The sequence below is a fragment of the Ctenopharyngodon idella genome, chromosome 16 (assembly GCF_019924925.1).
Source record: "Ctenopharyngodon idella isolate HZGC_01 chromosome 16, HZGC01, whole genome shotgun sequence".
NCBI classification, from domain to species: domain Eukaryota; kingdom Metazoa; phylum Chordata; class Actinopteri; order Cypriniformes; family Xenocyprididae; genus Ctenopharyngodon; species Ctenopharyngodon idella.
In genome coordinates this window covers 26,334,166-26,346,094 of record NC_067235.1, presented here as the reverse complement: position 1 = coordinate 26,346,094, position 11,929 = coordinate 26,334,166, and the positions used below count along the sequence as shown (strand labels likewise).

Here is an 11,929-nt window from a genome sequence, read left to right as displayed (position 1 = left end):
CTGGTGAGGTCTGTAGTAACCTTGAGATGGGCATCCTGAGATAGAAATGGGGAGCAAAGGGAGAAAAAAACGTATCTGACTTGCTGCACCCATACATTCCGTTGAGATCTCTTAGATCTGGTGAATCTGAATTACTTTGCGTTCCCAGGTCCAAACATATTCATATTATTTTAGGCAAAGATGATCATTTGTTATGATTTTATCAGACATAGTACAGCCCTGAACATTTTCCTGAAGGCTTTCACAGAGTTTAGGAGCCAGAGATGAAAAAGCTAACAAATAGCAATTTGATATGTACTATCAATAGTCCAGAGTTTGTTGACTTTAATGAGCGTGATAGATTCTAGCGTGGTACAAGTTTGGTTATGTACAGTGGAGCTAGACAGTTTAGGATCCTTTAAGTCAGTGCTTCTCAAGCCTGTCCTGAAGGACCCCAGCACTCATTTTGTATGTCTCCCTCATCAGCTCATTAGTAGAGACTGCAAGACCTGAATTAGGTGTGTCAGATAAGGGAGACATGCAGCCCTGGGAGTCCTCCAGGACATGTTTGAGAAGCACTGTTGTAAGCTAATAAAATAAAATTAGCTGTTAAAATTGGGGTGATATGATTACATTTTCTAAGGACTCTAGCAGTTTTATTTTGAACTAATTATAGCTTGTTTATGGAGGATGCAGGACAACCACCAGTAGTGTATTACATTTATCCAGTCTTGAGGTCATGAATACATGAACTATAGCTTTTCTGTATTGGTAATAATTAAAATAGTTTCATAGTAATAGCTTAAAGGGTTAGTTCACCCAAAAATGAAAATAATGTCATTTATTACTCGCCCTCGTGTCGTTCTACAGCCGTAAGACCTTCATTCATCTTCCAAACACAAATTAAGATATTGTTGATGAAATCTGATGGCTCAGTGAGGCCTCTATTGAGAGCAAAGCCATTGAAACTCTCAAGGTCCATAAAAGTACTAAAAACATATTTGAAACAGTTCATGTGAGTTCAGTGGTTCTATCTTAATATTATAAAGTGACAAGAATACTTTTTGTGCACCACAAAAACAATATCTATATGGGCCGATTTCAAAACACTGCTTCAGAGCTTTACGAATTGAATCAGTGAATCGGGGCACCAAAGTCACGTAATTTCAGCAGTTTAACCGTTTGATAGGAGATCCGAATCACTAGTTTGAAACAAAAGATTCATAAAGCTCAGAAGCTTCATGAAGCAGTGTTTTGAAATCAGCCCATATAGATATTGTTGAAAAGTAGTTATTTTGTTTTTTTGGCGCACAAAAAGTATTCTTGTCATTTTATAATATTAAGATAAAACCACTGAACTCACATGAACTGTTTCAAATATGTTTTTAGTACCTTTATGGACCTTGAGAGTTTGAATGGCTTTGCTCTCAATAATAGAGACCTCATTGAGCCAACGGATTTCATCAACAATATCTTAATTTGTGTTCCGAAGATGAACGAAGGTCTTACGGGTGTAGAACCACATGAGGGTGAGTAATTAATGACGTTATTTTCATTTTTGGGTGAACTAACGCTTTAATAGCTTGGCAATGTTTCTTAGGCGGAAGAAGGCTATTTTAGTAAAATGCAAAATATGATTTTCAAAAGACAAGTTGCTGTCTAATATAAAACAGAGGTCTTTAACTGTGGAAGCTGGTTTAACTGGTACTGGATTTTGGCACAGTGAATAATATCCCTGTTTTATAAGAATTTAATAGAAGGAAATTACTGGTCATCCAGTCTGTATTAATTTCAATACACACTGTAACTTGGATAATTTAGAAATTTTATATTAGAAAAAAATAGAGCTGTGTATCATGAGAAATGAAAACTGTTTTCTAATAATAATCAGGGGGTCTAATACAGCACTCCATACTTGGAAATGGTCAGATAAAGGATCTAAATGTAATTTGCTAATCCCAAACTTTTTTTTTTTTCTCCAGGATTTATAACTAGACAAGTATAATCTCTCTTACAAACCCCTAAATAATTATAATTGGAAATATGGGGAAAAACACATTCTATTTTAGTAAAGAACAGTTTTTATTTACCTTGTAATATTGAATGAAATAATTTTGTGATACCAAAATACTTATGGTAAGATATAAAAAAATATTGATATCGATTAAATTCCACCAGCTCTGTTTTGCCTGAGAACAGCATGACTATGCTGGTCCAGGCTGGTTAGTGCTGGTATAGTACTGGTCCAGCTGATGGACCAGCATAGTCATGCTGTTCTCAGGCAAAATGGAGCTGGTGAAGCTGGTTCACCAGCATGGTCTTGCGGGATTTGATTGTGAGTAGGCCAGCTGTCTATATGCAAGCGGTGTATGCAAAGATGTTTAAGCATCCTCTGGTGAGACATTGATTTTATTTGCAGTTGACTTCATCTAAGGCTGTGTGGCTGTGAGTCAGGTGTATAGCTGTTTTGCTGTCTTCTCGTCTCTTTGTTGTCAGTTCTTGTTGTTCCTCTTGTCTTCAGTGATTCTGCTTGTTAACTGTAGGTGTCATCACTAATGCGATGATTGATCCTGACTCACAGCCACACAGCCTTAGATGAAATCAACTGCAAATAAAATCAATGTCTCACCAGAGGAGTGAATTTTGGTCTCTTTGGATATTTAATGATCTTTCTTCTATGTATATTCACTGTAGTCCAGTTTGCATACACAACAGAGACTGTAATACATTGTGATGTTTGATGTTTGTTTATGGAAAAAGGTAGTGAGTTATATGAGAAAAATACAGCTTGAGTATAAAAACAAAACTCTTACAAGAGTTATGCAAAACATGTTTATTGGTGTTTGGTTGAAGTGAGCTTGTTGTCATCCCGTTGGTGTGAGTGCTAATATAGTTGGCATTAGGCTATATCATTATCATTGTTACAGAATTTGTTCTTGGTGGGAATGGGCCTTAAGTGTGATGCCTAGAATAGTGTGATGCCTAGAAGCCTCATGCATTTAACTCACATCATCCCAATCTCTGCCATGACCGACCTCGGGCCTCATGCTCAAATCCATCTGCCAGTCACCTGAGGAGCAGGATGCCATGGAAACTGTTAGGGTACTCAAGCTGAGATTCACACTCCATATACCCAATTTTGGGTATGAAAGCCTATAAATGAGACGCTGTTGGACATTTAAATTACATACATGTAAAATATACAGTGTGTAGGCATTAATGTTTAAAAAAAAAAAGGCCATCAACTTTTTTTTCACTTAAATCAGATTATATTGTATGTAATATTTGTTCCTGATTTGTTAAAAATGTTGCATTCTCATACTAAAATGCCTACACACTGGTCTTAGTAGATTTTTTTGTCATAATCTCAGCACCCCAGTGCTCTTCAAATGTAAGAAGATGCTGTTAAGGCTCAAAATGCAGGCTATTGTGAAAGTGTTTTAATTTGTATGTTACTATTCAGAGCTTTCATTCAATGCTTTAAGTGTCTGTAACCAAATCAGAGCTGTACTGCCATCTGCTGAGTTTTCATGCTGTTGTTTGAGATCTATCTCCTGTCTTCATTGATTGTTTCATGCTAGATTAGTCTATACCAGATGTACCTGTCAGAAAGTGTCAGAGAGTGAATGGAAGGATGAACCGTGAAGAAAAAAGTGATTTGCTGAAAGTCAAGTTTATTGCAGTGATAGAAGTTTATCAAGACAAGTCAGAAAAGCAGAGAAACACATTTGACAGTCACTTAAAAAATGAATTGTGACTTGTGCCATTAAACTAACCACATCTTGACAGAAAACTTAAGCCACAGTTGGTTTTCTCAAATGGCCATCATGCTGTTATCAGAAAACCTTCTCACTTATTTTATACATAATATATTAAAAACCATTTTGTTCACCTGCGGACAAGTGGAAGCTCCACCATATGCCACTAGATGCCACCAGAATCTTGCAGGTTATTCGCAGGCCAAACAGGCTTCATGAACTTCTTTTCATGACTTAAAACAGCGGGCTGTTTTAGAGCTGACAGACGCTTTCATCTTTGTAAAATTTACGTGCATATTCTCTTACATTTAGATTCAAACACATAGTCATATTTATTTAGTCACTGATTTCCTGCAGAACTGTTTTGTTATCTATACTACCAATAGTATCCAAGCATTGATTTATCACATAGAAATGACTCAAACATTACAAATATTTACCTTAACCTCTACAGAGAATGTTTGAATCATGCGTTATGATTACAGTAAGAACTCAAAATGAGAATATATTGTTAAGCATTATGATTAATGCTAAGATTAACATTGATTGTAGATATATGAATACAGATAAGCCATGTAAGCAGATTCTTTAATTAACAATACATATTTTAACTATCATATCCCAGAAAGCTGAAGATAGGTGCAGTTCTTTGGCTTTGAACTCCTGTGTGGTCAGACATGAGGCTGTGATAATAGTGATTTCTCATGATTAACTCACTAGCAAAAGAAAGCAAAGCACCAAGTTGATCAGAGTGGAAGCAGTCTTGGCACTGGAATTGCAAAATATGTCCACACAATCACTAAAAGGGAGATACAAATGTGAAGATAAACATTAATGCAAAAGTAAAATATTAATTTCATTCCATATATTGATAATGTACATTTCATAATGTGCATGTAATAAATAATTTTACAAACAAATGACTCTCACAAACCAGTTCTTTTTAGTGAATGGAAAACATATAGGGCAAACAGTATAGTCTGTGAAGGTCATCTTATAATGGGTGCCAACCAAAAAAAAAAAAAAAAAACATATTGCCAACAATAACACAGGCAGTGCGATATTACAAAAAATTAATATTTAAAGGTTAAATATCCAAGCAAATTACACAAAAAAATCTAAAAGTGCACAAATATGTAGGGGAGAGCGGGGCACAACCTAACACTTTTTGACTTTCTCAGTTTGTGTAAATCTACGGGTTCAGAGAATTTATTTTGTTCCACATTAATTTCACACATGTCTGGTACAAATATGTGGCTTTGTTTCATTAATACAGTGTATACTTTCTTCTTTATTTACCCCGAAAGAAGGGAAGTGAAATGTGACAACATGCCCCATAGGTGGGGCACATTGTAACATGATGGGGCATGTTGTACTGAACTGAACAAAAACACTCCTTTCCCTCCACTCACAGCTCTCACAGAACATGAGACAAACAGACAGTACAAATGCTGAACATTTCTTGAAATAATATTTTCTGGATGTTCAGGTTCTTCCTCAGTCTTTATTCACCTTTTTTTCCATGGTTTCTCAACAGAAATTCATAAAAGTTGATTATGCCAGTTGTATCGTAACTGTATAGAATAGTACAGTTCTAATAGCAGGGCACATTGTAACGCAGTGTTACAACGAACCCTCTCTGCCCAACTGGAATTTAAACCTGGTTAGTGTCTTCTGATAGTTAGTGAAGCATTAAAGAACTACCCAAACAGCTAAACAACAGATAGGAGATTAAAATAATATCAGGTTTGTCTCATTTTAAATAAATACAAAATATATAGAAGAAAAATTAGCTCAAGTAAGAAATTTACTTTTGCTATTGTTAAATTAATGTTCAGTGATATCTTCCAAAGATTTCTGAATCTATAAATTGTTGATATGGCAACTAGTAAATACGCTAAGTTTCTTCATGCTAGCGTGTGTGGAAGCATTTAAACCATGTGTGTTACAACTAACCCTGTGTTAGTTTGTGCCCCGCGCTCCCCTAGCCTCTCAGTTACCGAAATCAGTTGCTACTGTAGGGGCCTTCTCTGTGAACCCATCTCAGATCAATTTTTTAAATTTGTAGACATTTAATGACACATTTGTATAATAAAAAGGTTGAAATACATCCAAATGAATCAATCAAATCAAACTTAGTCAAAGTTTGTGAATTGTGTGTGTATTGATATATCCATCCCTATTTAGAATTATGAGTATGACATGAAACATCATCATATCACTGCCAGATTGGTGTTTTAGTTGTATAGCAATGTTCTGTTATGTCTGCTGGACTCTGTGTTCCAGCTGATGAATTTGTTTAAAATAATGTTTTAGTGAAATGTGCCCTTTATGTTTTTAATATGAGATAAGTATTTAAAAAGCAATAAGTTACTTGAAGCTGTGTTGTATTGTGAATATAGGCTACTCTGGTGTGTGTTGTGTATAACAGCGCTCTTTAGCCAAGAATATATCCACAAATATAGCACAGCTTTTCATAAATTATTGGTCAAATACTGCAGTGATGCATTAATGAAGTGACATTATGAGAATGTCTTACCCCTCAGTGGGGCTTGTTCTTGTAGTTCTAGTTGTTGAGTTCGACTGAGGTGTGGGAAGAGCTCTATAGGAAACAGACAAACAAAACACACTGTTAGGTGTATATCATCAGATGCAAAAGTTTTCTGAATGCTTTCTGACCACCATTTTGTAGCATGAATTAAAAATGGCTTAGACATTAATATTTAGAATTGTAAAACATTGCTCTTTAGCAGTGTAGGGCTGAGTGAATAATGGTGAAACTCTTTACTGCTCTAGTACATCACTAATTCCTTTAAAGGTATACATGTGACATAAATGTGGGGCAATGCCTTTCATCACCACAGTATGTTAAAGAATTAGTTCGCCCAAAAATGAAAACCCTGTCATAAATTATTGGTCAAATATTGCAGTGATACACTAATGAAGTGACATTATGAGAATGTCTTACCCCTCAGTGGGGCTTGTTCTTGTAGTTCTAGTTGTTGAGTTCGACTGAGGTGTGGGAAGAGCTCTATAGGAAACAGACAAACAAAACACACTGTTAGGTGTATATCATCAGATGCAAAAGTTTTCTGAATGCTTTCTGACCACCATTTTGTAGCATGAATTAAAAATGGCTTAGACATTAATATTTAGAATTGTAAAACATTGCTCTTTAGCAGTGTAGGGCTGAGTGAATAATGGTGAAACTCTTTACTGCTCTAGTACATCACTAATTCCTTTAAAGGTATACATGTGACATAAATGTGGGGCAATGCCTTTCATCACCACAGTATGTTAAAGAATTAGTTCGCCCAAAAATGAAAACCCTGTCATAAACTATTGGTCAAATATTGCAGTGATGCACTAATGAAGTGACATTATGAGAATGTCTTACCCCTCAGTGGGGCTTGTTCTTGTAGTTCTAGTTGTTGAGTTCGACTGAGGTGTGGGAAGAGCTCTATAGGAAACAGACAAACAAAACACACTGTTAGGTGTATATCATCAGATGCAAAATTTTTCTGAATGCTTTCTGACCACCATTTTGTAGCATGAATTAAAAATGCCGTAGACATTAATATTTAGAATTGTAAAACATTGCTCTTTAGCAGTGTAGGGCTGAGTGAATAATGGTGAAACTCTTTATTGCTCTAGTACATCACTAATTCCTTTAAAGGTATACATGTGACATAAATGTGGGGCAATGCCTTTCATCACCACAGTATGTTAAAGAATTAGTTCGCCCAAAATTGAAAACCCTGTCATAAATTATTGGTCAAATATTGCAGTGATGCACTAATGAAGTGACATTATGAGAATGTCTTACCCCTCAGTGGGGCTTGTTCTTGTAGTTCTAGTTGTTGAGTTCGACTGAGGTGTGGGAAGAGCTCTATAGGAAACAGACAAACAAAACACACTATTAGGTGTATATCATCAGATGCAAAATTTTTCTGAATGCTTTCTGACCACCATTTTTTAGCATGAATTAAAAATGGCTTAGACATTAATATTTAGAATTGTAAAACACTGCTCTTTAGCTGTGTAGGGCTGAGTGAATAATGGTGAAACTCTTTATTGCTCTAGTACATCACTAATTCCTTTAAAGGTATACATGTGACATAAATGTGGGGCAATGCCCTTCATCACCACAGTATGTTAAAGAATTAGTTCGCCCAAAATTGAAAACCCTGTCATAAATTATTGGTCAAATATTGCTGTAATGATGGGTCGGCAGAGCGAGGATCCATTTGCAAGCTTTATTAAGAACAATATTTACACAGGTAGACAGGGGCAAAGGCAGGAACATAAACAAGGGCAGGCAATGGTCGAGGCAGGCGGCAGACAAACAGAATCAGGGTACAGGCAAGGATCAGGGCAGGCAGCAAACAATCACATGCTTTCTGACCACCATTTTGTAGCATGAATTAAAAATGGCTTAGACATTAATATTTAGAATTGTAAAACATTGCTCTTTAGCAGTGTAGGGCTGAGTGAATAATGGTGAAACTCTTTATTGCTCTAGTACATCACTAATTCCTTTAAAGGTATACATGTGACATAAATATGGGGCAATGCCTTTCATCACCACAGTATGTTAAAGAATTAGTTCGCCCAAAATTGAAAACCCTGTCATAAATTATTGGCCAAATATTGCAGTGATGCACTAATGAAGTGACATTATGAGAATGTCTTACCCCTCAGTGGGGCTTGTTCTTGTAGTTCTAGTTGTTGAGTTCGACTGAGGTGTGGGAAGAGCTCTATAGGAAACAGACAAACAAAACACACTGTTAGGTGTATATCATCAGATGCAAAATTTTTCTGAATGCTTTCTGACCACCATTTTTTAGCATGAATTAAAAATGGCTTAGACATTAATATTTAGAATTGTAAAACACTGCTCTTTAGCTGTGTAGGGCTGAGTGAATAATGGTGAAACTCTTTATTGCTCTAGTACATCACTAATTCCTTTAAAGGTATACATGTGACATAAATGTGGGGCAATGCCCTTCATCATCACAGTATGTTGTGAAAACCCTGTCAGGTTCTACATCAGAACGCCGACTCATTGTTGGCCGGCTCCTGCATCAGCATCACACGAATGCGTCGTACTGCTCACGTGAACAGCGTTGGCCAATACTGAGCCTGCATTCCGCAGCCCAGGCTCATTAGAAAAACGTACCTGTATTTTTGCAAAACGAAAATACGTAGCACCATACACGTTTCGTGGCAGTTTCAATGTGAAATGTCCACTGAGTAGCGCTAAAAGCGTGTTCACTTTTTTCCCGAAACAGATGAATGTGAATATGGTACGTTTTTATTACGTTGGTTTTATGATACATTTAAAAATAACGTACCACAAACACTACACCTAAACCTACCCGATAGTGTTAACAAAAGCAAATGTGAGCATTTGTAATCATGGCATTTTAGCTTGTTTTTGATCTCTCATCTTTGAGCACTTTTACCATGACTCGTCTTTCACGGGATTCGTTCCCAAGCCCAAGTACAACTTCGTATCAGCTGAGCTACCGAGCAAACTTATGTCAGAAAAGCGAAACATATGGAGCAGGTTAAGCGATGCAAAGTCCAAAATGTATTTGTTTACAAACTGTGCACTTTGGTGAAAGCGTTTTGAGATCATAACATAATATTGTGCAAGGAGATGTGAAAACAAGTCTTTATTAATCCATAATCTGACCCTGTAATCATAGCTGTGTATGAAAACGATTTTTGCTTGCTGTTTTGCTGCCTCTAGTGTTCATTTCTGTTGGAAACTGCAGTGATATGTAAGCATTGGTACGTATTTTGCGACTTGCAAAAATGTTCCCACAAGTACATCTTTCCATGAGACCAGGTTGGCATTCTGACGTAGAACCGGGAAGCGCTGAACGCAAACAGAGTATGAAACAGAAGAGAATATATTGTCGAATAAAGTCATTATTCTTGTTTTGTTTTTGAACACAAAAAGTATTCTCGTCACTTTATAAAATTAAGGTTGAACCACTGTAGTCACGTTGACTGTTTTAACGATGTCTTTAATACCTTTCTGGACCTTGAAAGTGTTGATTATATTGCTGTCTATGGACGAATTATATACCTCTCAGATTTCATCAAAAATATCTTAATTTGTGTTCAGAAGATGAACGAAGGTCTTACGGGTGTAGAACAACATGAGAGTGAGTAATTAATGACAGAATTTTTCATTTTTGGGTGAACTAACCCTTTAAGGCCTATCTGGTGCAAGGGAATCATAAATATGATGATTGAATGAGGACTGTTTGGACAATCCAGGCACAGGATGGTTCTGTTTGGGGCGGCAGAGTCGCCTGTACCTCTAGTACACATCTATTTGCTTCCTATTACATACTATTAACTTGTAATACCATGATTGGTCTCATCTGACAGCTCGTAAACTGATAGAACTGTAAACTGATAGAACTGTCCTAATGTACAATCTAGGACCTATTGTTTTAATGTGCATTGAGGAGAATATGTTAATGTGTTTCTCTCCCTCTAGATCACCACCCATTTCCCTTCAGGTTTATGGTCTATTAATTTCTTTTTAGCTGGTTTTGATCTTTGTATTCCACTCATGTGTTAACAATGCTTTTGCTCAGTGTATCCACCTTATTTTGCAACATGGAAGTAGACTTCTGATTCATTAGCCGCTATACAGGGCCGCTGCTGGCCAAATGGGTGCCCTAAGCAGAAATGTATTGTTGTTGCCCCCCCAACCCCCTCCACAAACTTTTTTTTTTTTTTTTTTTGTGGTTATAAAAATAGATCTAAGCAAACAACAGTCTTTAAAATGACTTAAAGGGTTAGTTCACCCAAAAAAGAAAATTCTGTCATTTATTACTCACCCTCATGCCGTTCCACACCCATAAGACCTTCGTTAATCTTCGGAACACAAATTAAGATATTTTTGTTGAAATCCGATGGCTCAGTGAGGCCTCCATAGCCAGCAATGACATTTCCTCTCTCAAGATCCATTAATGTACTAAAAACATATTTAAATCAGTTCATGTGAGTACAGTGGTTCAATATTAATATTATAAAGCGACGAGAATATTTTTGGTGCGCCAAAAAAAACAAAATAACGACTTATATAGTGATGGCCGATATCAAAACACTGCTTCAGGAAGCTTCGGAGCATTATGAATCAGCGTGTTGAATCAGCGATTCGGAGCGCCAAAGTCACGTGATTTCAGCAGTTTGGCGGTTTGACACGCGATCCGAATCATGATTCGATACTAATCATGATTAGACATCTTGTAGATGGAGCTCTGGCCTGAGAGATAGTGTTTAAGACAATCTCAGGGAGGCTTGCAGGCTCCCATTGAGAAATCACACATGAAGGTCCCACAGCTCGGGTCTGGGGTGCCATATTGTCCCTCTCACTTGGGAGAGGAGGTCCTGTCTCAGAGGGATTGGCCATGGCTCCAGGGGCGATAGCCAAGATAGCTCCGAGAACCATGGTTGGGTCCTCCAAAGAGGAGCCACCAGGAGGACTTTGTGAGCACCTTCCCTGATTCGTCTGATTACTTGGGGAATCAGCGCGATTGGGGGAAAAGCATAAAGGAGGAGGCTGGGCCAGTTGTGGGCCAGCGCGTCCCTGGCTTTTGAGAAATATATTGGGCAGTGATGATTGTCTTCTGAGATATAAGGTATAAGAGATCGACCTCTGCCTTCCCGAAGAGGTCCCAAATTCTCTGGACTGAGCGGGGGTGGAGTGACCACTCCTCTGAGGGAAGGTTGCTCCGTGACAACACGCCTGCCCCTGTGTTCAGCACGCCCTGTATGTGTGCTGCTCTCAACGAGAGCAGGTTGCACTGGGCCCACTCTAGAATGGTTTTCGCTAGAGTGAAGAGGGGCTTTGAAGAGAGGACGCCCTGGTGATTTATGAAGGACACCACCGTCATGTTGTCTGATCTGACCAGGACGTGGTGTCCCACCAGGAAAAGGAAGGAAAACCTGGAGAGCTCGATATACTGCCATCATTTCCAGGCGGTTGATATGCAGCTTGCAGGTCGTTCCAAGCACCAAAGGCCTGACGGCCCTCTTGTCTATCGCTCCAATTGCCACGCCGTGCTTGAACCAGCAAGGGTTCGTCCAAGGGGCCAGGGTTGTGACACACGCCTGGTTCACCTTGAGCGAGCAACGACCATGTTGCCAGGCTAGGGGCGGGACCC

General features: G+C 37.9%; 1 protein-coding gene across 8 annotated transcripts in view; it reads right to left on the bottom strand.

Annotated features, from left to right (window-relative positions):
- Positions 1-3,643: 3,643 nt before the first annotated feature.
- LOC127497446 (meprin A subunit beta-like) overlaps positions 3,644-11,929 on the bottom strand; it is a 68,476-nt gene continuing 60,190 nt past the window's right edge. For 5 of the 8 annotated variants that reach the window (XM_051865918.1, XM_051865916.1, XM_051865919.1 and 2 more), the window contains 6 exons: positions 8,432-8,494; positions 7,564-7,626; positions 7,135-7,197; positions 6,706-6,768; positions 6,277-6,339; positions 3,644-4,536 (listed from right to left, as the gene is read on the bottom strand). In XM_051865918.1, coding sequence (XP_051721878.1) covers positions 4,446-4,536; positions 6,277-6,339; positions 6,706-6,768; positions 7,135-7,197; positions 7,564-7,626; positions 8,432-8,494 — 406 coding nt within the window. In that variant the 3' untranslated portion in view covers positions 3,644-4,445. The remainder of the gene's footprint in view (positions 4,537-6,276; positions 6,340-6,705; positions 6,769-7,134; positions 7,198-7,563; positions 7,627-8,431; positions 8,495-11,929) is intronic. The other 3 variants (XM_051865920.1, XM_051865921.1, XM_051865924.1) reach the window with 3 other exon arrangements.